This window comes from Tachysurus fulvidraco, chromosome 2 (genome assembly GCF_022655615.1).
Source record: "Tachysurus fulvidraco isolate hzauxx_2018 chromosome 2, HZAU_PFXX_2.0, whole genome shotgun sequence".
Taxonomy (NCBI): domain Eukaryota; kingdom Metazoa; phylum Chordata; class Actinopteri; order Siluriformes; family Bagridae; genus Tachysurus; species Tachysurus fulvidraco.
Window position 1 is genome coordinate 18,639,044 of NC_062519.1, and position 24,834 is coordinate 18,663,877.

The 24,834-nt window shown below is 47.1% G+C and overlaps 3 protein-coding genes across 4 annotated transcripts; 1 reads left to right on the forward strand and 2 right to left on the reverse strand.

The window, feature by feature from the left end:
* Positions 1 to 449: 449 nt before the first annotated feature.
* On the reverse strand, positions 450 to 2,665 carry fndc10 (fibronectin type III domain containing 10). The gene is made up of 2 exons (XM_027137429.2): positions 2,336 to 2,665; positions 450 to 2,212 (listed from the first exon to the last, which is right to left on the reverse strand). Exon 2 carries the CDS (start codon positions 2,063 to 2,065, stop codon positions 1,172 to 1,174), a length of 894 nt encoding a protein of 297 aa, XP_026993230.2. The 5' UTR covers positions 2,066 to 2,212; positions 2,336 to 2,665; the 3' UTR covers positions 450 to 1,171.
* Positions 2,666 to 4,896: 2,231 nt separating this feature from the next.
* Positions 4,897 to 7,354, forward strand: LOC113637051 (olfactory receptor class A-like protein 4). Its single transcript, XM_027137461.2, has 3 exons — positions 4,897 to 5,104; positions 5,736 to 6,245; positions 6,475 to 7,354. Exons 1-3 carry the CDS (start codon positions 5,018 to 5,020, stop codon positions 6,934 to 6,936), a joined length of 1,059 nt encoding a protein of 352 aa, XP_026993262.2. The 5' UTR covers positions 4,897 to 5,017; the 3' UTR covers positions 6,937 to 7,354.
* A 194-nt stretch (positions 7,355 to 7,548) lies between these two features.
* LOC113648896 (von Willebrand factor A domain-containing protein 1-like) lies at positions 7,549 to 24,229 on the reverse strand. 2 transcript variants are annotated; one of them, XM_047810315.1, is made up of 7 exons: positions 24,119 to 24,229; positions 23,846 to 24,027; positions 19,694 to 20,239; positions 18,655 to 18,948; positions 18,258 to 18,527; positions 9,836 to 10,123; positions 7,549 to 8,703 (listed from the first exon to the last, which is right to left on the reverse strand). In XM_047810315.1, exons 2-7 carry the CDS (start codon positions 23,937 to 23,939, stop codon positions 8,693 to 8,695), a joined length of 1,503 nt encoding a protein of 500 aa, XP_047666271.1. In that variant the 5' UTR covers positions 23,940 to 24,027; positions 24,119 to 24,229; the 3' UTR covers positions 7,549 to 8,692. The 2 variants fall into 2 exon arrangements, with proteins under 2 accessions (XP_047666271.1, XP_047666272.1); XM_047810316.1 differs by having other exon boundaries at positions 23,846 to 24,223.
* Between the last annotated feature and the right edge of the window lie 605 nt (positions 24,230 to 24,834).

The following is a 24,834-nucleotide window of genomic DNA, read 5'->3' on the forward strand; positions in this document are numbered from 1 at the left end:
AAAAACAAACTTTTTCACTCTAAAAGCACTAAGAAGTTTGCCTAAAATGCTAATGTTGCTAATGCCAAGTGAACGCAAACAGGATCCAGTTAGCTTTCAATCATTTCCCCCTCAACTTTCACCATGCAGCTTAATTTCCTAATGTTCATATCTCAATGGGAATTAAAAAAAAAATCCAAATTTGAGTTTAAAATATAATCAGGTGTAGCAGAAAGATGCTAGATTCATTAGCCACAATAGCATTTTTAGACAAGTTCTTTACATTCATGACAGTAATGTCACTCAGATGTCTATATTTCACCAATAATCTTATACTGGAAGCTTTTCTTTTAATCACATGTTCCTACAGCTACCTGGCTAATGGAGATCTAATGTGAACAGTTCAGTGGATAACGTCAGTTCACACAGTCACAGGAAAGGAAGCTTTTCTACCTGATTTGTATGTTTATACACACTCGCTGTGATATGTGTACATAAATCCAAACAGAATTCCAATGAGATGTTTTTTTTGCTTCAAGATGAAAAGACGACACAAAATGCAGCAGTGCTCCTTACATTATGATACACTCTTTTTGCCATGGATGTCACCAGAAGCTCACAGGGATAGGTGTGTGTGTGTGTGTGTGGGCTGTTAAAAGGTTTGTCCAGGGCCTCTCTTCTCTTGTGTTCGAGTGCCATGACACGAACGTGTATGTGAAATGAGAGCTCAGTAGGAGGGAGTGTGTGTGTTTTTAGATGTATGTGTAGGTACAGAGATGATTGTGAAGAGCAATGTTTCTATTTAAGCACTTACTGCCATCTGATGTCATCAGTGTGCACCTCAGCTTCCAGAAAACAAAACTACACTGTAGCTCTGATCAGTTTATACACAAAGCCAAAGTGTTGAATTTCTGAGAACTTTGGAGCATGTAGAAAGCAAGACTGAAAGTAAATAAAACAACAAAAAGCCACTTCAATTAGAAGTTAGAGTAAAAGGGTGTGTGACATGACAGTCATTTTTATTTCCTGTCGAGTTCCAGGTGAAGAATTTTTTGAACATTAAGTTAAGAGGAAAAGTACACTGGTAAAATAAATGTCTGGGGAAAAGTTGATGATATCAGAAGGCAGTGATCGGTTAAAAGAAATACTTTCTAAATAAATCATGTCTTCAGCTGTTTGTGTGTGTGTGTGTTCAGAGGTATGTGTTGTGTGAATGGCGAGAGTGCTGCTCCGTGGCATGTATGTGTTGCCCGTTGGGACTCATGATGTTCTCCGTTATGTAGGCCACTAGCAGGCAGATGATAACAAGCATCACACAGATTGCTCCGCCCACCGTCATCATGGCGATCACGATGTCTTGCATCCCTGTGGGTGACGTGCTGAACTCCACACACTCGCCGGGCCCATCCCAAACCGCCGGCTGCAGGCAGATGCGGTAGGGCACGTTTTCATGGAGCTCGCTCAGGAGATAGTCCCTGCAGCCGCTGGCCAGGTGCACACTTGCACACTCGAACTGAGTGTAGCTGCCGTTCCACCAGCACCTCATCCTGAAGCCCCCCTGAGGCTCAAGCTGCCCCACAATGGGGCTCTTTGGTGGCACAGGTGGAGACCTTGTCACAGGTTCTGTAGGGTTCTCTGAGTTCACTTTAATCTGTTCTGATTTTTCTTGCACTATGGGGTAAGTCCACTGGAGCAGCACAGTGCTGTTGGAGAGCAGGTTGGCGACCAGGTGACCTCCAGGTGATCTGACCAGCTTGCAGGTGCTGTTGGGGCAGGTGAAGTTAACCCGAGTGTGTCGGAAGCATAGCCGTCTGTCTTCACCTCTCTCCAGCACGCGATACGCACACACACTACCTTCTTGAAGCAAGTCACTGCTGCTGCTGCTGATACTCGAGTTGGTTTCGTATTCCTGCCTCTTCAACTCAACCTCACCATCTCTGTTTCTGACGTGTGGCGACGTGAGTTTTGTTAGGATGTAAGAATTGTTATTTCTGACGTCACGGGTCTGCCAGGCGCTCGCTCCAGTCCAGCAGCAGAGCAGCACTGAGAGACAGGAGGAGACCAGCGAGCTCCGGGGGCTCCTCATTTCTCCCTCCTGAGAAGGTTACAATATTTCTATAGATAATAGCGTCTCAGCGTGCATCTCAGGGAAGGTAGGAGGCACAATCACAGCAGGAGGAACCCGAGAGAGGAGCGGCACAGATTGTCACATCACATCACATCACATCACAGCCTGTAGAAAGGAAGTGATCATACTGAGACAGAGAGATGCAGCAGTCACACATTCAGACACCAGTCACAGAACAGCTGCATTTCTCTCCACACATGAGGTTCTGTAGCTACAAACACCGCTTACGTGATGAGGAACCATGTCGCTGTCCTCTTCTCTTCATCTGGCCGCCTGTCGTACACGATGTAGGTGAATGATGTGATGACGTCAGCGAGTGTTTGTAATCTCGGGGAACGGTCATGACGTCGCGCTTCGCCTCTGCAACACTGGGCTTCTCCAGCAGCCTGATCCTTCACTCATTAAAGCTTCGGGAGAAAAAGAAATGGTAGGAGGAGGAGATCAGATTGTGGACATTCAGCTCGGCGGACGGGGAGTGAGACGCTGCTGCTCGTGCTGTCGGTGTGAGGCAGCGCCATCCAGTGGTCTATATGAGAACTGCACAACAAGAGGGATTATAAAAGCGTGTAAATGATGAATTAACGCATAAAAACATTCTGAGAACACCAGTGAAACTGTAAAAATAATAATAATAAAATAATTTAATTACAAATTATATTACAGATAACTTGAGTGTAAAGTTTCCTCCTAGTGCTGGTGTTTTAAGGACACTGTACATTCACTCCAGCTGCATCTGTCTTAAACATCTGTTTCACTGGAATCAGAAGTGTCTTCTGATCACATGTTTAATATCACACATGTGCTTACAGTTCTACCTGGAGCTGGAAAGAGTCCAGAATCTTCACTATTAAATGTCAAGGATATTGAATATTCCTTCTTTAAAAATAAATAAAAAAATACATACATAAATTAAAAAAAAATTAGCCCCCAGATTTCCAGTGTGGCTTCAGACCTATGGAGCGTTTAATCACAACACAGAGACAGACTGAAGTCAGCTGAACACTGTGAATGTGAATGTAAATCTGAACTCTTTTCACACACACATTTCTTAGCACTGATTTATTTAGTCACTCTTTATCACACATGAGCTGTCACACTTCTCACAACACAGAAACATGTGCACAATTCCTCCTCTAAACAAACACAATCTGGATATTTCACTATTCATGTGCACTTCTCTGGAACTAACAACCAAATCAACAACAAACAGATGCTTTGATCTCTGCAGCTCACAGTGAGTCAGCGTTCCTCTTAATAACAGGAAAATGTTAAGTCAGTGTGCAATGTAATTCCCATGGGTACACACACACACACACACACACACACACACACACACACACACACACACACACACACACACACACACACACACACACACACACACACAAATATACACACACTTCTTTGTGCTTCTGTCTACACACACATTTGTATTTACTGGAGTGTGTTATTCCTCTTAAACATCAACAATCTGACAGCAATAACACATTAATGACATGTCACACTGTTTATCTGTTTATAGTTACGGCTGAAGTGGTTTAACGTCCAAGAGGCCAGATTCTGTTCTTACTTACACTACAGTAGATTAGCTGTCATTCTTCCCCAGCCTCTCTCTCTCTCTCTCACTCTCTCTCTCTCTCTTTCTCTCTCTCTCTCTCTCTCTCTCTCTCTCTCTCTCTCTCTCTCTCTCTCTCTCTCTCTCTCTCTCTTCCTCTATCACTCACTCTCTCTCTCTCTCTCCAGGATCGTGTATCCAGGATCGAGATCAGTTCCATCCCAGACAAAACGTCATCACATCAGCGACCGTACAGTCTACTCTATTAAACTTCATGAATATTTAAATAATTTAATTACATTTACACTTAGATTATGTGGATTGAACGCTAAATGAGACCTTGTTACTATAGCAACCATAAGGTAGTTAGTATAAACTTTCTGATCTGGTGCTCATGTAGCCAGTAATGTTCTACAGAAATAACACTGAACATTGTCCTTCTGAACAATCAGACTGTGGTGTGAGGAGCATTACACAGTGTTCACAACTGTAACACACAGAAACACGGCTCACTCGTTCAGCTGGGGGTTTGGGGTAAGTGTGATTGGTTGCGTGTTGTGTATCAGATCAATACGGATTTACAGATCAATCAGATTTTCACGTCCATAAAAACAGAAAGGGTGAAAGCACAGAACAACCTTTATCTCCTGTCCTCCTCAGCTTCAGTCTGAAGGAGTCACTTGGCCAAAAACGTTCCTCTGAGCTCAGATGACTGCAGCACAAGGCTAACAGTACAAGGCTAACAGTACAAGGCTAACAGTTCTGTGTAATCGCTGTCTCCATGTCACACAGTGACTTTTTCTGTATACAAGATTAAAGAAGCAAACTTCAGACATCAGACATGTTCAAACACTCAGTCCTAATGGAGCATCACAGGACTCCGAGTGTCTGTGTGTGAAGGGATGCTTAATTTTGGCCTAACTGTTCCTTTAAAGACATGATGATAGGAAATAATGTACATGCACCACTTGCCCAGTGACGTCAGAACCGTACGTATTGCACCATCGTCTTGTTCAGTGCTCAGCTCCGTGACCCATTTGGGAAAGAAGACCAGGTTACAGTTGCTTAGCCACTGATGCTAATGTTAAATTGGCCTTAAATTGTGTGCTGGTCAGCACAGCACAGGTACTGCTGACAGAAAGCTGTGGGCAGGTGTGTGTGTGTGTGTGTGTGTGTGTGTGTGTGTGTGTGTGTGTGTGTGTGTGTGTGTGTGTGTGTGTGTGTGTGTGTGAGTTGCATAAAAGGAAAAGCTGATTTATCAGTAAGGACGTTGAAGGAAGAGAAACACACACACGATGGACAGAACACACACTGACAGAGAGCTCAGAGGGACAGACGCAGAGTAATAGGGAACCATGGCTAGCGTGCTCACAATAGATGCCATCTTGTTTGGCATTCTGGTCTTCTCTGGAGTTCTGGGAAATATCCTGGTCATCTTCACGGTAAGAGGAAGGCTGTATGCTCATGTGTTTGAATGTTTTGGGAGCTCAGTGTGTTGGCTGCTATGTGACATTTACAGCAGAGGAAAAAGAGCAGGTGGAGTACACTGGAGGAGGTACAGGGGTGCCGATACTTTGCGCATTACAGTAAATGAATTGCAGTCAGTGTATGCTCAGCGAGAGTGGGTCTGAATCTGATCTGCACAATCAGACTGCTGCTGTTCTGATTCTTCAGATCAAAGCGGTTCTGTTCAGGATTCAGGCATGGTGCTGATCTTTACCTCAGGAGTGGACCATCAGCACCACTGATCTACTTTTGGTCTCTGTGAGGTTGTGGAGGAGTGGAGTGTGTTCAGGGCTAAACTGGTGGCTCTAGGTTTACTTACATGTTAGTGTGAGGGACCTGAAGGTCTGTCTGTGAGCTGTGGGACTGTTTCACTGGTACAGAAATGACAGAACACACACACAGAACATTATATACACACAAACACACATCACACACATATACACACACAGAACATTATATACACACAAACACACACCACACACATATACACACACACAGAACATTATATACACACACATGTGTAAGATCTGTGAGTTCCATCTCTCTGTGTTGCTCTCCCTCTGTCAGGTGGTACTGTGTTCCATGGAGAGTTCATCTCATCACATGCCTCCATCTGACATGATCCTGCTCAACCTGTCGCTAGCTAACCTGCTGATCTCGCTGTTCCGCACCGTGCCCATCTTCATCTCGGACCTGGGCCTGGAAGTGTATCTGGAGAAGAACTGGTGCAAAGTGTTCATGCTGCTGTGGGTGTGGTGGCGCTCCGTAGGCTGCTGGACCACGCTGGGCCTCAGCATCTTTCACTACACCACATTAAGTCGGAAGCATGTGGCTATGGGTCCAATGGCATATCAGAAAGACCGCAGACGTGTTGTTCTGGCACTGGGACTCGTCTGGGGAGGAAACCTGGTGTTTTCTCTGCCTGCTGCCATCTACAGCAAACAAGTGAGTGGAAACAGTACCTCCGAGATCATGGTGATCAACTGCAACACTCGCCCGCTGCTTGGCTGCATGTGGGAATTCCCCTCCAAACAGGAGGGAACAGCCTTCGTCTCCACCTCACTCGCCCTTAACGAGGTTAGTGCACAGAGAAATGTGTCGTTCAATGATAAGTAGAGAGCTTTTACAGACAGAGAGAGCTTATTCAGTCTGATGCTTGTTTAGAGAGATGGTCAGGCAGACAGACAGATGGCAGGTAGACAGGTGGACAGACAGACTGACAGCAGGTCGCTAGCTATGAAGATAGACAGGTTCAGACAGAAAGAACTCAGAATGACTTAATGATGATGATGGTGTCCTCCTGCAGGTGTTGCCTATGCTGCTGATGGTGAGCACTAACCTGGCGACTCTCCGTGTGCTGGCAAAACACATCCGTATAGTGACGGCAGGCGTGGAAAGCGGAGCGTCGCACGTGCAAATGGAGCGGAAAGCAGGTCATGTGATCATGACGCTGGTGATTCTGTTCATTGTGAGTTGGGTGTTGCAGGTGGCTGCTGTGACGTATTACAACTATGACCGTGGTGTGTACGCTGAGGGCCTGCTGACCATCTCACAGTTCTCCGCCTCCGTCTTTGTGGGTTTCAGCCCCATGGTCGTGGCGCTCGGCCACGGAAAACTGCGCAGGAGAATCAGGGTCATGGTGCAGGAGCTGTACGTCTGGGTGGGCTGCAGAACCACTGCGAGCGAGGACAATAAGAAGAAGAAAGTGCTGGAGAGCACCACCATCTCGTACAAACAAGACACGCATACAAAGAAAGTGACCATGTGACTTCATCAGTGAGGAACTCAACATTACCTCTACTATCATGTACTATACGGTCATGTGTGTACACGGCTGGTGTCAGGTTATTCATCCCTCAGGTTATTCATCCACTTATCAGCACTAAATTATAACGACATTAATCATCAATAAATTATATTATTACTCTAAAGTGAAGATACAGAATGAATCCGAAGTAGAATAAATAGCAGATCATTTCTGTGTGTAAAAGTGCCTGCACAGCGCCCCTTGTGGTCAACAGTGCACAAGCACTACTGGTTACCTGAACACAGGCTGCGTCACGCCGTCGCTTTAAGCCCTTTGTACAGCTCTACCACGTGACTGATGCCCTAATTATTACTATCATTATCGACGCCCTCCGACATTTTACACAGGGATTAAATGCATCACAAGAACTTGACAGGTTACAAATAAAATGAATTATAAATACTGTAAATATTCGTCTGTGATCGTATCTATTTGGATGTTATTTTCTATAAATATTAAAAATATTAAATGTGACCTCCTTCCTCACCTGCGCTGTGTGTAATGAGCTGTGGATGTTCTACATACAGCTGAAAGCAAATGTTTAGGATAAAATGAGAGACACACAAAGAAACGTCTTTTATCCAACCAGATGTTTATTTCACAGATGTGTCTTTAAATAAACTGTAGTGAAACATTAAACTGCTATCAGATCGGCACGTGACATCTCCATTAGTAAATGTGTTCTGTATCATTCATACCTGCATCTCAGTGTAATAAATCAGCCCTTAAGCATTATTTAAAACAAACAAATAACTTGTTGGAATTTTGGACCTCTTTGTTATTGGAGATAAATGACAAAATAATTTCTTTCTTCCATCACAGTATTGTTTTGTGTAACTGTGTGTAGACAGCACTGGGTGGCACTGTGTGTGTGAGTGTGAGAGAGAGAGAAGCTGTGCATGAAGGCAGGAACTGAATGGATGTATCTAAACCCCACAGAGCTCCTCACAATGAGATGTAGAGATGAGATCTTTTTTTTGCTCCTTCACCTTTAACCCCTTACACCTCTGATCCTCATCGATCACCTCATTTAATCCAGAAGACTTTATTCAGGTCACAGCATTACGTGTGAAGATGAAGTAATGATTTTTCTTCTCCTTTGCTGTGACACCAGCTCAGGAGCAGACTGGACACCAGACTGGACACCAGTTTAATTTGGGTTATTTGTTTTTAAGAACACTGGAGAAGACACTTGAGCACTTGATGCAATGTAAAATTCTGTTTTATATTTTATATTATTGTATGATTAAACTTGTTACTCCATTGTCTGTAATGTTAGTGCTAGCAGCCTGGCTAATACATGCTAATCCAGTAGGATATCTCTGAGGATTTTAAGACTTTCAAGGTTATTGATTTAGGTGGCAAATATAGTAAACCTCTTCAGATTTATGAGTAATGTAAAAAGAATTGAATAAAACCTTCATCACTGGCATTAGGCAGCTAGCTAGCATAAGCTATCCTGACAGGATTTCTAAGGTCTGTGAATCAAATTTGAAATGTTAGGGTTAATGCAGGCTATTTCACGAATAGAGATAATGGACAGTATTTATGAGGTGAATTTCAGTTTTCAACTCTTCATCTTTTATGCTGAGCAACAAGAAAGCCAGATTTTTAGCCATTTCGCTAACAGGAACCAAAGTGACTGTTTTTTTCCCTCCTCCATCGCACACCAAAAGCTGGTCACGCTCCTTCCTCTGGAGTCTGGAAACCTCTCTTTTCACAAAGCAGCTGTCAGAAGGATGAGACAGATGTGTGGTGTGTTAGAGAAAGAAAATGGTAATTAGAATGAAACAGTCCTTTATATAGTGTAAAGGACCAGAGAGTAAGTGAGCAGGTGAGCTAAAATTACAGACATTAGTTTATTATATATCTATGGGCTGCATGTACTGGTGTACTGTACCAATACTGCAGTAGACTGCAAAATACTACTGACCCATATGATTACGATGGACACCTAGTGTATGACGTCATGCCGGTGACCAGATGCTAACAAGTGACAGTGTGCAAGGTCTTCTTCTTTCTACTTTGGTCTTTTCCCGTTAGGGGTCACCACAGTGAATCATCTGTTCCCACCTAACTCTATCCTCATCATCCTCTTCTCCCACACCAGTTATCTTCATGTCCTCATTTAACACACCCTTATATCTCCTCTTTGTCCTTCCTCTTGACCTCTGACCTGCAGCTCCATCTCCAACATCCTTCTACCAATATAATATCTCCCTGCTCTGTACATGTCCAAACCATCTCACTATAGTCTCTCTGTCCTTGTCCCCAAAACAGCCAACCTGAGCTGTCCCTCTGATGTGCTCCTTCCTAATCCTGTCCATCCTCGTCACTCCTAAAGAGCACCTCAACATCCTCATCTCTCATCCTCTACCTCCATCTCTGCCTCGTGTCTTTTCCTCACTGCTACAGTCTCTAACCCATACAGCAGAGCTGCTCTCACTACTGTCTTCTACACCTTTACTTTCATTTTTACTGACACTCTTCTGTCACACACACACACACACACACACACACACACACACACACACACACACACACACACACACACACACACACACACACACACACACACACACATACCACTCCTGACACTCTTCTGTCACACAAGGATGTATTTTACAACTAATGTCAATTACAAGCAGAGTGCAAACTGAGCTGTGTGATAAGTAGAGCATCATACAGCAGCGACACCCTGACGACATCGATGTGATAAACAAAGAGTGTGACGGAGCTGAGGTTTGATCACATCACATAGGCTGTACAAACACTGGGACTCACAAGCTTCCTGGCTGCTCATTTACTGACCATGATCACTGATCACTCTCTCTCTCTCTCGCTCTCCCTTTTTCTGTACCTGTGTGTGTGTGTGTAGTGCAGCACTGCCCCTCTCCACGTGCCGTCCTGTACACCGGAGACACACACACTCGGGTCGTTGGGTTCAGGTGAGTCAGTACAATAGACAGTGAATGAGCAGGCAGGTAACGTGATGAGGATGAAGAGGATGAAGATGTAGAGTGTTCAGCTGTCTCCCACTTCACCCAGTATCCCTGAAGCCCTGCCCCTTGCTCCTGGGTCTTCCAGTCCACTTTGACAGAGTTGAAGCCCATGGGTGTCAGTCGGAGGTTGTGTACTGCTGAGAGAACTGAACAAACCACAGAATGAGACAACGAGTTACGTGTGAAATTCAGCAGCACTTCCTCCTTACACAGCAGCACTTCCTCCTTCAGGCAGCTCAACATGTTTAACTTGTAAGTAACAGAAAGTTAACGAGGTGACTGGTGAGTGATGTGGAGGCTGAACAGGATGTTGGTGAAGTTGATGTTCAAACTGCAGTTTAATATGAAACATTGTGCTGTGTTTAGAACCTTTAACACCTTAACACCACGTACACCTTAACACCATGTACACCTTAACACCACGTGCACCTTAACACCACCTACACCTTAACACCACCTACACCACGTACACCACGTACACCTTAACACCACGTACACCTTAACACCACATACACCTTAACACCACCTACACCTTAACACCATGTACACCTTAACACCACATACACCTTAACACCACATACACCTTAACACCACCTACACCTTAACACCATGTACACCTTAACACCACATACACCTTAACACCACGTACACCTTAACACCACATACACCTTAACACCACCTACACCTTAACACCATGTACACCTTAACACCACATACACCTTAACACCACATACACCACATACACCTTAACACCACCTACACCTTAACACCACCTACACCTTAACACCACATACACCTTAACACCACATACACCACGTACACCTTAACACCACATACACCTTAACACCACATGCACCTTAACACCACCTACACCTTAACATCACGTACACCTTAACATCACGTACACCTTAACACCACCTACACCTTAACACCACGTACACCACGTACACCTTAACACCACGTACACCTTAACATCACGTACACCTTAACACCATGTACACCTTAACACCACGTACACCTTAACACCACGTACACCCCGTTACACTTTAACACCACGCTGCACAGACTAACCTGAAATGCTTGTATTACTGATTCATCATTTTAACTTCTCATCAAAACAGAACAAGCAGAATTCAGAACTTTGGAACAGTGAAGTTAAACATTAGTGTGACTATATCTCCTCTCTTTTCTTCTCTTCTCCTCTCTTCTCCTCTCCTCCCATTTTTTGATACTCTACAGAACTATCTGGTCTGAATGCAGATTCTCCTCCATCTTCATCTGCATGACCCCAGAAGGGAAGCTGCTTGATAAATGTTGCTATAAAATCCTGAGTTTAAATGTTTATTGTGTAACAGACTGGCTTTCATTTAAACACTGTTAGGAAGCTGAGATGCAGCCTATAAATGTACAACCACACAAACAAACAAACACACAACCACAGCAAAACAAAACAAAACAAACACAGTGACAAGACTTTAGCCACATTTGCGCTCTCGTGCTCTCTCTCGCCCTCTTGCCCTCTCTCTGTCTTGGTCTCCCTCTCTCTTGGTCTCCCTCTCTGTCTCTCTCGCCCTCTCTCTCTCTCTCTGTCTCTCTCTCACCCTCTCGGTCTCTCTCTTGCGGTCTTGGTCTCTCTCTCTTGGTCTCTCTCTCTTGGTCTGTCTTGGTCTCTCTCTCTCTCTCTCTCTCTCTTGTGGTCTTGGTCTCTCTCGGTCTCTCTCACTCTCTCTCTCTCTGTCTCTCTCTCTCTTGCGGTCTTTGTCTCTCTCTCTTGGTCTGTCTTGGTCTCTCTCTCTTGGTCTGTCTTGGTCTCTCTCTCTCTTGGTCTGTCTTGGTCTCTCTCTCTCTTGGTCTGTCTTGGTCTCTCTCTCTTGGTCTGTCTTGGTCTCTCTCTCTACCTTGCGGTCTTGGTCTCTCTCTCTCTCGTGCGCGTGCGCGCGGTCTTGGTCTTGGTCGGTCGGTCGGTCTCTCTCTCTCTCTCTCTCTCTCTCTCGCGCGCGCACGCGGCCTTGGTCTCTCTCTCTCTCGCGCACGGTCTTGGTCTCTCTCTCTCTCGCGCGCGCGCGGTCTTGGTCTCTCTCTCTCTCTCGCGCGCGGTCTTGGTCTCTCTCTCTCTCACGCGCGCGCGGTCTTGGTCTCTCTCTCTCTCTCGCGCCCGGTCTTGGTCTCTCTCTCTCTCGCGCGCGCGCGGTCTTTGTCTCTCTCTCTACCTCGCGGTCTTGGTCTCTCTCTCTCTCGCGCACGCGCGCGCGGTCTTGGTCTCTCTCTCTCTCTCTCGCGCGCGCGGTCTTGGTCTCTCTCTCTCTCTCGCGCGCGGGGTCTTGGTCTCTCTCTCTCTGCGCGCGGGGTTGTGGTCTCTCTCTCTCGCGCGCGCGCGGTCTTGGTCTCTCTCTCTCTCGCGCGCGCGCGGGGTCTTGGTCTCTCTCTCTCTCGCGCGCGCGGTCTTGGTCTCTCTCTCTCGCGCGCGCGCGGTCTTGGTCTCTCTCTCGCGCACGCGCGCGCGGTCTTGGTCTCTCTCTCTCGCGCACGCGCGCGCGGTCTTGGTCTCTCTCTCTCGCGCACGCGCGGTCTTGGTCTCTCTCTCTCGTGCTCGCGCGCGCGGTCTTGGTCTCTCTCTCTCTCACGCGCGCGCGGTCTTGGTCTCTCTCTCTCGTGCACGCGCGCGCGGTCTTGGTCTCTCTCTCTCGTGCACGCGCGCGCGGTCTTGGTCTCTCTCTCTCGCGCGCGCGGTCTTGGTCTCTCTCTCTCTCTCGCGCGCGCGGTCTTGGTCTCTCTCTCTCTCGCGCGCGCGGTCTTGGTCTCTCTCTCTCTCGCGCGCGCGGTCTTGGTCTCTCTCTCTCTCGCGCGCGCGGTCTTGGTCTCTCTCTCTCTCTCGCGCGCGCGGTCTTGGTCTCTCTCTCTCTCGCGCGCGCGGTCTTGGTCTCTCTCTCTCTCGCGCGCGCGGTCTTGGTCTCTCTCTCTCTCGCGCGCGCGGTCTTGGTCTCTCTCTCTCTCTCGCGCGCGCGGTCTTGGTCTCTCTCTCTCTCTCGCGCGCGCGGTCTTGGTCTCTCTCTCTCTCTCGCGCGCGCGGTCTTGGTCTCTCTCTCTCTCTCGCGCGCGCGCGGTCTTGGTCTCTCTCTCTCTCTCGCGCGCGCGCTGTCTCTGTCTCTCTCTCTCGCGCGCGCGGTCTTGGTCTCTCTCTCTCTCGCGCGCGCGGTCTTGGTCTCTCTCTCTCTCGCGCGCGCACGCGGTCTTGGTCTCTCTCTCTCTCTCGCGCGCGCGGTCTTGGTCTCTCTCTCTCTCGCGCGCGCGCGCGCGGTCTTGGTCTCTCTCTCGCGCGCGCGCGGTCTTGGTCTCTCTCTCTCTCGCACGCGGTCTTGGTCTCTCTCTCTCTCTCTCGCGCGCGGTCTTGGTCTCTCTCTCTCTCTCGCGCGCGCGCGGTCTTGGTCTCTCTCTCTCTCTCGCTGCGCCGCGCGGTCTTGGTCTCTCTCGCTCTCTCGCGCGCGCGCGGTCTGTGTCTCTCTCTCTCTCTCGCGCGCGCGCGGTCTTGGTCTCTCTCTCGTTCTTCTGGTCCTCATCGCGCGCGCGGGCGTGGTCTCTCTCTCTCGCGCGCGCGCGGTCTTGGTCTCTCTCTCTCGCGCGCGCGCGGTCTTGGTCTCTCTCTCTCGCGCGCGCGGTCTTGGTCTCTCTCTCTCTCGCGCGCGCGGTCTTGGTCTCTCGCGCGCGCACGCGCGGTCTTGGTCTCTCGCGCGCGCACGCGCGGTCTTGGTCTCTCGCGCGCGCACGCGCGGTCTTGGTCTCTCTCTCTCGCGCGCGGTCTTGGTCTCTCTCTCTCTCGCGCGCGGTCTTGGTCTCTCTCTCTCTCGCGCGCGGTCTTGGTCTCTCTCTCTCTCGCGCGCGGTCTTGGTCTCTCTCTCTCTCGCGCGCGGTCTTGGTCTCTCTCTATCGTCAGGTGTATGGCGGCTAACGGCGTAAGTGTGGAGAACGTTTTACTGGCAATGGGGACGGAGGTTGGGAACGAGAATATCTTCGCTGCTTCCCGCATGAACAAAGCGGTCGTGGTGTTTCTCAGGGAGGAGAGTCAGGAGAGACACCTGACCAACACCGGGATTGTGGTAAGTGGCGAATTCGTGATTGTTTCTCCGCTGGTTGCTCCTACTGTTCGCGTTACCATAGCTAACGTGCCTCCGTTTATCCCCGATGAGGACATAGAACGGGAGCTAAAACGCTACGGAAAATTAGCCAGCAAGGTAAGAACAGTTTACCTGGGCTGTAAGAATGGGGGATTGAAGAAAGTCGAATCTTTTAGGAGACAAGTTTTTATGTTCTTAAATCATCCGGAACTTAACGTGTCTTTCAGAGTGGTGTGTGAGGGCAGATCATTCATCGGACAGATGAAGTTCTTTGAGTGCGGCGATGTTGGCCACAAGAAGTTAGTGTGTCCACACAAGGCCCAGGCCTCTGAGGGGGCAGCTGTACAGGGTAACGTAGGGGCAGCTGGAGAGGGTAACGTTGGGGCAGTTGGACAGAGTAATGAGGGTGCAGCTGGACAGGGTAACGTGGGGGTAGCTGGACAGGGTAGTGAGGGTGCAGCTGGACAGGGTAACGTGGGGGTAGCTGGACAGGGTAGTGAGGGTGCAGCTGGACAGGGTAACGTGGGGGCAGCTGGACAGGGTAACGTGGGGGCAGCTGGACAGGGTAATGAGGGGACGGGTCAGCAGGGGATTGAGGAGGCAGGGGGGCAGGGTGGTGTGGTTGAACACATCACTGAGGAGGAAGCTGAACATAGTAACGAGGAGTCCAGGATTATAAGTGTTGCAGTAAAGGAGGCTGAAGGTGTGCAGACCTCAGATACAGTTCAGAGTGGAGCTCAGGCTCCTGAGAAACCATGTGATAACAGAGATGAGATCACTGTGAACCTGAATACTGAAATGGTGGAATCAGAGGAAAACGGTGGTGTGAGTGAATTAGTTGAAATCGGTGGTAGTGGTGGAATAACTGGTGCCAGAGAAGACCGGTTTAAAGGTGTAGACACTGTTGATGCGGAAATGAGGGAGGAAGACACAATGTCTGAGATTTCTGATGTCGGGTCACAGGCAACAGAAGACACGTACTCTCTTGAAGACATTAATGATTTTCTGGACGTGACATTCGGCAAAGTGGTTGAGGTGAAAGATTTTTTTCCAGATGTAGACAAATTCATAGCTTCAGCAGTGCTGTTTCAAAAGACAGTGAGCCATGAAGTTCTGAATAAAAAGAAAAGGTTTACAATGAAAAAGATGGTGAGGAAACTAAGGAAAAACAAAGTAAAATAAAACAGTTAAATGGATAAATCACATCTGGTGTCTTTTTCACTTTACTGTCTCTTTTCTGTCTCTATCCTTTTTTTCCTCTTTCCCATGGAGATGTTTAAAGCAGGAACATTAAACATTAATGGGGGTAGAGACAGGAATAAATTAACAATGGTGAAGGAGTTTATAAGTATTAAAAAACTTAATGTTATTTTTTTTACAAGAAACACACACTGACACCGATAATCAAGTAGAATGGGGAACATGGTGGAAAGGGAATATTTCTATGAGTGATGGGACAAGAAACAGTGCTGGGGTTGCAATTTTATTTTCTGAACACATAAACGGTGTTTTAGAGGTTAAGGAAATAGTTAAGGGAAGATTGCTATTAGCAAAAGTGGAACATAAAGGTACTGTTTTTGTTTTTATAAATGTTTATGCTCCTAATGGTGGCCCAGAGCGAATGATGTTCTTTTTAGAACTTAAAAAGTTGGTCCAGAAATATGATGACAGTGTGTGTGTTATTTTGGGGGGTGACTGGAACTGTACTACCGATTTTACTCTGGACAGAAATGGGGAAGAACCTCATAGTCAGTCAGGCATTCTTTTATCTAATATCATCAGAGGAACCCAAATGGTTGATGTTTGGAGAAATAGGCATGAAGGTGTGAGACAGTACACGTGGATTAAAGTGAACGATAACAGGGTCAGTGGAGCGAGGTTAGACAGGTTTTATTTAAAAAAAGACCTGGAATAATAGAGTAATGAAGGTTTCTATTGAACCCAATGGTTTTTCGGATCATCACGTGATTTTATTAGACATAAATGTGAAGAATACACTGAGAGCAAACTATTATTGGGTTTTTAATGTTCAATTATTGCAAGATGTTTCTTTTCATGAGATTTTTAACACTTTCTGGGATGACTGGAAAATGAAGAAGGGCTCTTTTAAAAGTCTTAGCCAGTGGTGGGATGTGGGGAAAGTTAACATAAAAATGTTGTGTCAGAACTATACGTCTTTCTCTACAACTATCCTGAAAGAAGCAGTGCAGTCTCTACAAAGAGACATTGAACTTTCAGAAAAACACATCATGGACACCAATGACACCACACAGGGAGTTGGACTAACGAAAAAAAGACAAGAACTCAGGAGGGCTACAGTGGAGAAGGGATGGACTAAAAATACTGGGTGTTTTTTTAGGAAATGAACAATTCCAGAAAAAAAAATTGGGAGGGGCTGCTGGAAAAGGTGTCTGCCCGATTGTCCAAGTGGAGATGGCTACTACCACAATTGTCTTACCGAGGAAGAGTCCTGATAGTAAACAACCTGGCTGCCTCAACTCTGTGGCACAGGACCATTGTTATGGAACCACCTGAAGAACTGGTTGCTGACATACAAAGAAGAATAGTGGACTTCTTTTGGAGTGGACAACACTGGCTGCGTGCCGCAGTACTTTAGACGCTGGTAGACGTGAGGAGCAGAATCCGTGCCTTCCGGATACAAGCCGCGCAGAGACTCCTATACCACAAAGATGTGGTGTGGGAGAAAACTGCAAATGCCATCCTGAGGAGAGTAGGTGGCCTCAAGCTAGATAAGCACCTGTTCTTAATGAAGCTGGAGGAGCTGAGCTTATCCGAGCTGACACCTTATTACAGATCTGTGCTGCTTACATGGAAAACAGTAATAAGAATAGAAAGAGTCATGGACAATCTAGAGCAATGGGCTCCAGAAGAACCACTCTTCTTCAACTCTCTCATAACTACGAGACTGCTGTCCTCGGTGAGCATCCGCAGGTGTTTACTGGACAACAACATCACAAAGCTGGGCCACCTACTGGACGAAGGAGGCTGGATACCAGCGGAAGAGCTGAAAACAGTGACGGGGCTGAGATCTTCACGTCTAACAGTAAAACTGAAAGAGGAACTGTACAATTCACTGCCAAGCAGCTACAAAGTGTACATTGGACAGAGACATGGGAATACTCGTAACCGGAGGAACGACATGGAGTTTCCTGGACTTCATTTTCTGCCTGCGGTGAGAGCGGAGGAGGAAGACAAAGTCACAGACTCCATTTTGTCTTTCAATACTCCACAGTCAAACCTTTTTAAAGACATGTCTAAGAAAGCCATGTACCGATTAACAGTGAAAGTGCTGCACAAAGAGTCCTTGAGGAGACAAAAAGTCTCAAGGTGGCCAGGGATGTTGAACCCAGACGTTCTTGTGCGAGACAGCTGGAGGACCCTGTATAAACCCCCTGTAGAGAAGCGTACTGCTGACCTGCAGTGGAGGATTATTCATGGGGCAATAGCTACAGACGGACATGTGGCACACCTCAATCCAGCGGTAAAGGGGGAGTGTAGGTTCTGTTGATCCAGAGCTTCTCTGCAAGCGGCTAGTAGCAGCTAGGCTAAAGGTCGAATTTGCCTATTACAAACTGACCAGTAATATGATGGGTTTTTATGAAATATGGTGTGTGAATGAGGTTTTATGTACGGTTCATGAGAACCAACTTGTTTTTAACCTCTGACTATCTTTAACCTTTTAGCGGTCGCTTAATGATATACCTTTTTTTAAACTAGTAAAATGTCTGCAGCTTTTTTGTTTTGACCCTTTGCCTATTTATTTATTTATTTATTTATTTATTTATTTATAAATAATTTTTCAATGATATACTAGGGACGACCTATGATGAAAAATTATGAAGTACAAATGTATATATCTGGCAAATAGCGAATAAAGTATTGTTAAACCTCTCTGTCTCTCTCTCTGTCTCTCTCGCCCTCTCTCTCTCTTGCGGTCTTGGTCTCTCTCTCTTGGTCTTTCTCTCTTGGTCTTTCTCTCTTGGTCTGTCTTGGTCTGTCTTGGTCTCTCTCTCTCTCTCTCTCTCTCTCTCTCTCTCTCTCTCTCTCTCTCTTGCGGTCTTGGTCTCTCTATGTCTCTCTCTCTCTCGCGGTCTTGGTCTCTCTCTCTCTCTTGCGGTCTTGGTCTCTCTCGGTCTCGCTCGCTCACCCTCCTGAGTGCAGGCTTTAATGGAAATGGCCCCCTGCTGGCCAGAGGAGTACAGGGCACTAATGGTGATGAGGTAATGTGTGTCGGGTTGGAGCTGTGTGAGCAGGACGCTGGTCTGTGATGAGGTTACAGAGCGTACATCCCCACGTGGAATAGGCCCAAACTCCACCTGGTACCTCTCCACCTGTCCCGACCGAACCGGGGACCAGCTCACACGCAGCCGGTCTGAACCAGATTCTGAGACCATCACAGTGGTAGGACCCAATACATCTACACAACAGAGTGGAGAACAACAACGACAACGTTTACAATGAGGGCATTGAGAAGCAGACTGAAGCACAGAACAACCTCAATGAACAACAGAGCATGGTGTAGAACAGCAGAACCTCCTCCTCACCTGGCAGGGTGGTGAAGCTGGTGCTGTGCATTATGCCGTGTGGTGTGTGTGTTGTGTGTAGTGTGTGTGCAGTGAGCATCACATTATAGTGTGTGTCAGGCTGCAGGTGTGTGAGATCAGTCCTGGTGTCCTCAGGTGACAATGTAAGTATTTGGTGCGTGTCGATGCTCTGCTCCGCCTCTCCGTACTTCAGTTCGTACCATCTGAGTCCTCCGATCAAAACGGGCCGCCAGTGCAGCACGGCACTATGGGAAGTCACGTCACGAACGTTCAGACACTTGGTGCAGATCAGCTCTGAGAGGTGAGAAGAAAGCAGATTTGTGAGATAGAAGGCAGGAACTTTTATTAAGACTGCAGACAGAATCTGAAAACTATTCAGCGAGAGCTGTGGAGAAGACAAGAAATTCTGCTCTGTATGTTTTAGTAAACGTTTTGTGACCGTGTGCTTGCTAAACCAACACTGGTGCCTGCTAGCATGCTAGCATTTCACACCGTCCTTCACAATTATGTGTTCTGAATGTTCTAACTGACCGTACACACCTGCTTAGTGGACTGCTGAAGACTAAGCTGTAGCCCATAAGGTGTTATTTCCCTCAGCTCATGCTACCTGACTGTTAGCTAGCACGCTGTCATCATTAGCTCAGTGTGTCAGGTGAGTGTAAGGTTAAGTTGCGTGTGAAGCGGTGTGTAGCGAGGCGTGTATGTTCAGCTTAGCGCCCCATCTGCTAACATTAGCACACGGCTTTCCTGCAGAGACGGCTAGCTGTATGATTAGCACAGACTGCACCGGTCACATCTGCTTCCTCACATCCAGCTGCTGCTGAGAGAAAGAAAATTCAAACAGAGTCCAGCGCCAAACTATCTGCTGGCAGACAGGATTGAAGCAGCAGGAAAATAAATTAACATACATACGTACACACACACACACTCACTGCTCACTACCTAGTGCACATGAACAGCATCATCAGCTTCATTCTTTAACACACGCCATTTAGACACCTGATGCAGTGCATTATGGGACATGAGCAGAATCTCTCACCTATAATGGCTTCTGTCAGGTCTTTGGCGATTATATCCATAGAATCGGGGTCTATAAAGTACAGGTGTTGCTCGATGGGTGGAGTCACAACTCTGCTAAACACCTGGTAATTTGAGTGTCCAATAGAAACTGCCAGCACAGACACGCCATCCTCACGGAGCGCTGCGATCGGGCCCTCCACGTTCCCCAGCTCCACCCCATCTGTCAGCCAGAGGAGCACTCTGGGCGGAACTTCCTGTCCTGCCGTTTGCTGCAGTAACCTCTGGGCCAATAGCAGCGCCGTTTCTGTCTCGGTGTCCCCGCGAAGCTGTGGTGTTCTCAGGAGCACCTCCTGTAGAGTCTCCTGGCTGCTGTGGGCATCGAAGTTAAACTCTACCCGCGGCTCAGTGTCTACCTGCACCAGCGCCACCCTGACGTGACCACGCCCAATCTTGAAGGGGTGGAGCAAGTCAGACAGAAAGTGGAGCATGCGGGAGAACTCGTAAAAAGAGACGCTTCCAGATGAGTCGAGCAGGATCAGGACGTCGCTTTCACAGCAGTCAAACCCTCAGAGAGGAAAGAGGAGAGAAAGTGAAAGTTAGCGCTCCATGACCTCCTCCTGCTGAGATCCTGGAGCACCGCGTGCAGTCAGACACTTAGTGCTTGTGGTAATCATTTGTAGTGCTTCCTGCTGATCAGAGTGAATTATTCACTGCTCTGTCTGAGCCACGCTCCAAGAATAATAATGCTAAATATTCAGAGAATCTGCTACTGATTAACTCAGAGGAAAGAGACAGCAGGCGAGAGTGAGGGAGATGAACAGAACGGCTGGAGAGGGACAGAGCTCTCTGATGAGCAGAAAGAAATAAGGAAGTGCTAGAACTCAGGCTTTTACTTATTATAGCTCATAGCAGAGAAAAGCAGCAACATTTCTCACACACACACACACACACACACACACACACACACACACACACACACACACACACACACACACACACACACACACACACACACACACACACACACACACCTCTCTGCATATCTGTTTTTCTTTCTGCATGATTGCTCCCTTTGTTCTCATCATACCTTCGGTTTTTCACTTCAAACACACACACAAACATGTACACACACACACACACACACACACACACACACACACACACACACACACACACACACACACACACACACACACACAAACAAAGCCATAAAGCATGACACAGTGGAGCCATAAAGAAAGAAAATACACAAAATTTTCACAGAAATTTTCTGCTTGCAGAAATAAAAGGACTACTTAACTGCCATAAGATTAAAGCCTCATCACCTACTTTACTGCTGACTAGAGAGAAATATCAGGGAAAGAGGGATGGGACAGAGAGGGAGAGGGGGGGGGAGATAAAGCACTCTTTTTAACTAAAAGGAATGGAGCTCTAAATCATCTCATCAATTCTTGCTTTTCTGGTCATTAAAGGCATGAGAACACTGTTGCTAGGCAACCGGGAAACAAACACAGAGTACAGAGTAGCTAATGGCTAAAAATTTAACTAATCTACAATGAGGATTATACAAAGAAATGACACTGTAATTACACTTAGAAGTTAGCATGGAGCGCTAACTCAGCTCACATCAGTTCTGCATCACAGCTCATGTACACAAGTGTGATCTGTTCCTGCGACTCCGGCACCATGACACCGCTGTACACGAGACCTCACGGTTATCTAGATGAAGTGACGTGACATACGGCTCAGTACGGTGACCCAGACTCAGAATTCGTTCTCTGTGTTTAACCCATCCAAAGTGCACACACACAGCAGTGAACACACACAGCAGTGAACACACACAGCAGTGAACACACACAGCAGTGAACACACACAGCAGTGAACACACACAGCAGTGAACACACACACAGCAGTGAACACACACACACACACAGCAGTGAACAGACACACACACACAGCAGTGAACAGACACACACACACACACACACACAGCAGTGAACACTCACACACACACAGCAGTGAACACACACAGCAGTGAACACACACACACACAGCAGTGAACACACACACACACAGCAGTGAACACACACACACACACAGCAGTGAACAGACACACACACACAGCAGTGAACACTCACACACACACAGCAGTGAACACACACAGCAGTGAACACACACAGCAGTGAACACACACAGCAGTGAACACACACATCAGTGAACACACACACACAGCAGTGAACACACACACACAGCAGTGAACACACACACACACACACAGCAGTGAACACACACACACACGCCCGGGGAGCACTTGGGGGGGGTTCGGTGCCTTGGGTTAGGGTTAGGGTCATGGGTTAGGGTTAGGGTCACTCAGCAAAAACCCAATTAGTTCACATCAGGCATGAAATAGCACGTGTCTAAAACTGCACAGAGTTCAGGCTGCAGTGACTCTCTCACGGCTAGTCTCACACACACACACACAACTCGTCTGTCTCACACACACACACAACTCGTCTGTCTCTCACACACACACAAACAACTCGTCTGTCTCACACACACACACAAACAACTCGTCTGTCTCACACACACACACTCACACACACACACACACAACTCGTCTGTCTCACACACACACACACACTCACACACACACACACACAACTCGTCTGTCTCACACACACACACACACACACACACACACACACAACTCGTCTGTCTCACACACACACACACACAACTCGTCTGTCTCACACACACACACACAACTCGTCTGTCTCACACACACACACACACACAACTCGTCTGTCTCACACACACACACACACACACAACTCGTCTGTCTCACACACACACACACACACAACTCGTCTGTCTCACACACACACACACACAACTCGTCTGTCTCACACACACACACACACACACACACACACACACACAATTCGTCTGTCTCACACACACACACACACACAACTCGTCTGTCTCACACACACACACACACACACACACACACACACACACACACACACACAACTCGTCTGTCTCACACACACACACACACAACTTGTCTGTCTCACACACACACACAACTCGTCTGTATCTCACACACACACAACTCGTCTGTCTCACACACACACACAACTCATCTGTCTCACACACACACACACAACTCGTCAGTCTCACACACACCCACACACACACAACTCGTCAGTCTCACACACACACACAACTCGTCTGTCTCACACACACACACAACTCGTCTGTCTCACACACACACACACACACACACACACACACACACACACAAACTCATCTGTCTCACACACACACACACACACACACAACTCGTCTGTCTCACACACACACACACACACACACACACACACACACACACACACACACACACACACAACTCGTCTGTCTCACACACACAACTCTTCTGTCAGTCTCTCACACACACACACACACACACACACACACACACACAAAACTCGTCTGTCTCTGACCTGAAACATACAGTAAGACCAGTTACACCCTCTGAACTCCCCTGTAGAATTAAAGGAATTAACACAAAAGATCAGAACACTTAGCCACACTGACAGCTATAATTATTCACTTATGAATTCAATGCCCCTGTTAGACTGTGGCTGAAAATATCATTAAACCAAATTATTATATCTTATTAAATCTTTTGCATTTAATGTATAAAGTAAAGCCTCCAATGAAACCAGTGCAGTTGTGAGCTGATCAAGACTTTGGGGGAAAAAATAGATATTTATGTCTAAACATTTCTTTGTTCCGCTGTGTGTTAGAGAATCTGACGGTGGAGATCTGTTTCCATTCAGTAATCATTTCCCCATCTCTGACCTGTACAACACACACACGCACGCACGCACGCACGCACACGCACACACACACACACACACACACACACACACACACACACACACACACACACACACACGCGCGCGCGCGCGCGCACCTGCAGTCCCACTGCAGATATACACAGATGAGGAGCAACGAATTTTAAAGAATTTATTTACTTTAGAACAAAACACTTAATCAGGTTCAGGTTAAACACCCAAAGTGTGGTTGTGTGTGTGTGTGTGTGTGTGTGTGTGTGTGTGTGTGTGTGTGTGTATACGCACCCCTAAACCCTTCCCGGTCTCACCTGAACCAGGTACAACGTCTTGCGCACAGCTCCGCGACACACGCGCACTAAGCAGCAGCAGCAGCAGCGCGCACACGACCCCGATCCGTCTCATGGTCACACGCACGGGACAGGTGATTAATAACCGGAAGCGCAGGGAAGCTACCCAGCAGCCTCCATTCCTCTAACGAACGCGCGCTTTTCTACAAAAATATTCAGTTCCTTTAGCTTTTATGAGGCTCCTGATCTCTTAAACACTCCTCAGCAGCAGGAAACGTTTCATCTCAATCTTACCGGAGACCCCTCACTGCAGCTTCGTGTGATCTTTAGAGCCTGATTACGGTGTCGCGCGCTTCTCAGCTCGCTGGTGATGGTGGTGATGAAGAACAGTGTCTCGCGCACATTTCAATTTTTCTCCGCTTTTTTGCCCTTCACCTGCCCCTCCCTCCGCCACATTTTGCCCCGCCCTTCTGTTACTCTGTCAAAAGTTTGTTTTGTCACCGGAGATTTGCTTCTCTTCTCTTGAAACTGCATGGAGTGGTATTCCATCATCCTCATCATCCTTCCCCTCATCATCATCATTCATTGTGCACATTTGTGATACCTATCAGCTGTGTCATGAGATCTGACTGAAACCCTGATGTGTTTTCAGTCATGACCATGTGTCTGCTAACTCAAGATGACCACAGTGAGGTAGACCACTTTAGTGAGGTAGAGCTTGACATTGAGGTAGAACATTTTAATGAGGTAGAGCTTGACATTGCGATAGACCACTTTAATGAGGTAGAGCTTGACATTGAGGTAGAACACTTTAGTGAGGTAGAGCTTGACATTGAGGTAGAGTTTGAAAGCTGTATCCACACTACTCTTAAGCCCAAAATAAAAATGATCCATCAATCTCTGTTCTGCTTGAGTCAGTGCAGCATGTGAGGATGTGACTCAGACTCGGGGCGAGATAACATTTAAACTATCTCAGTTTTTCTCTCCTGCTCTGTTTCACTTATCCACAG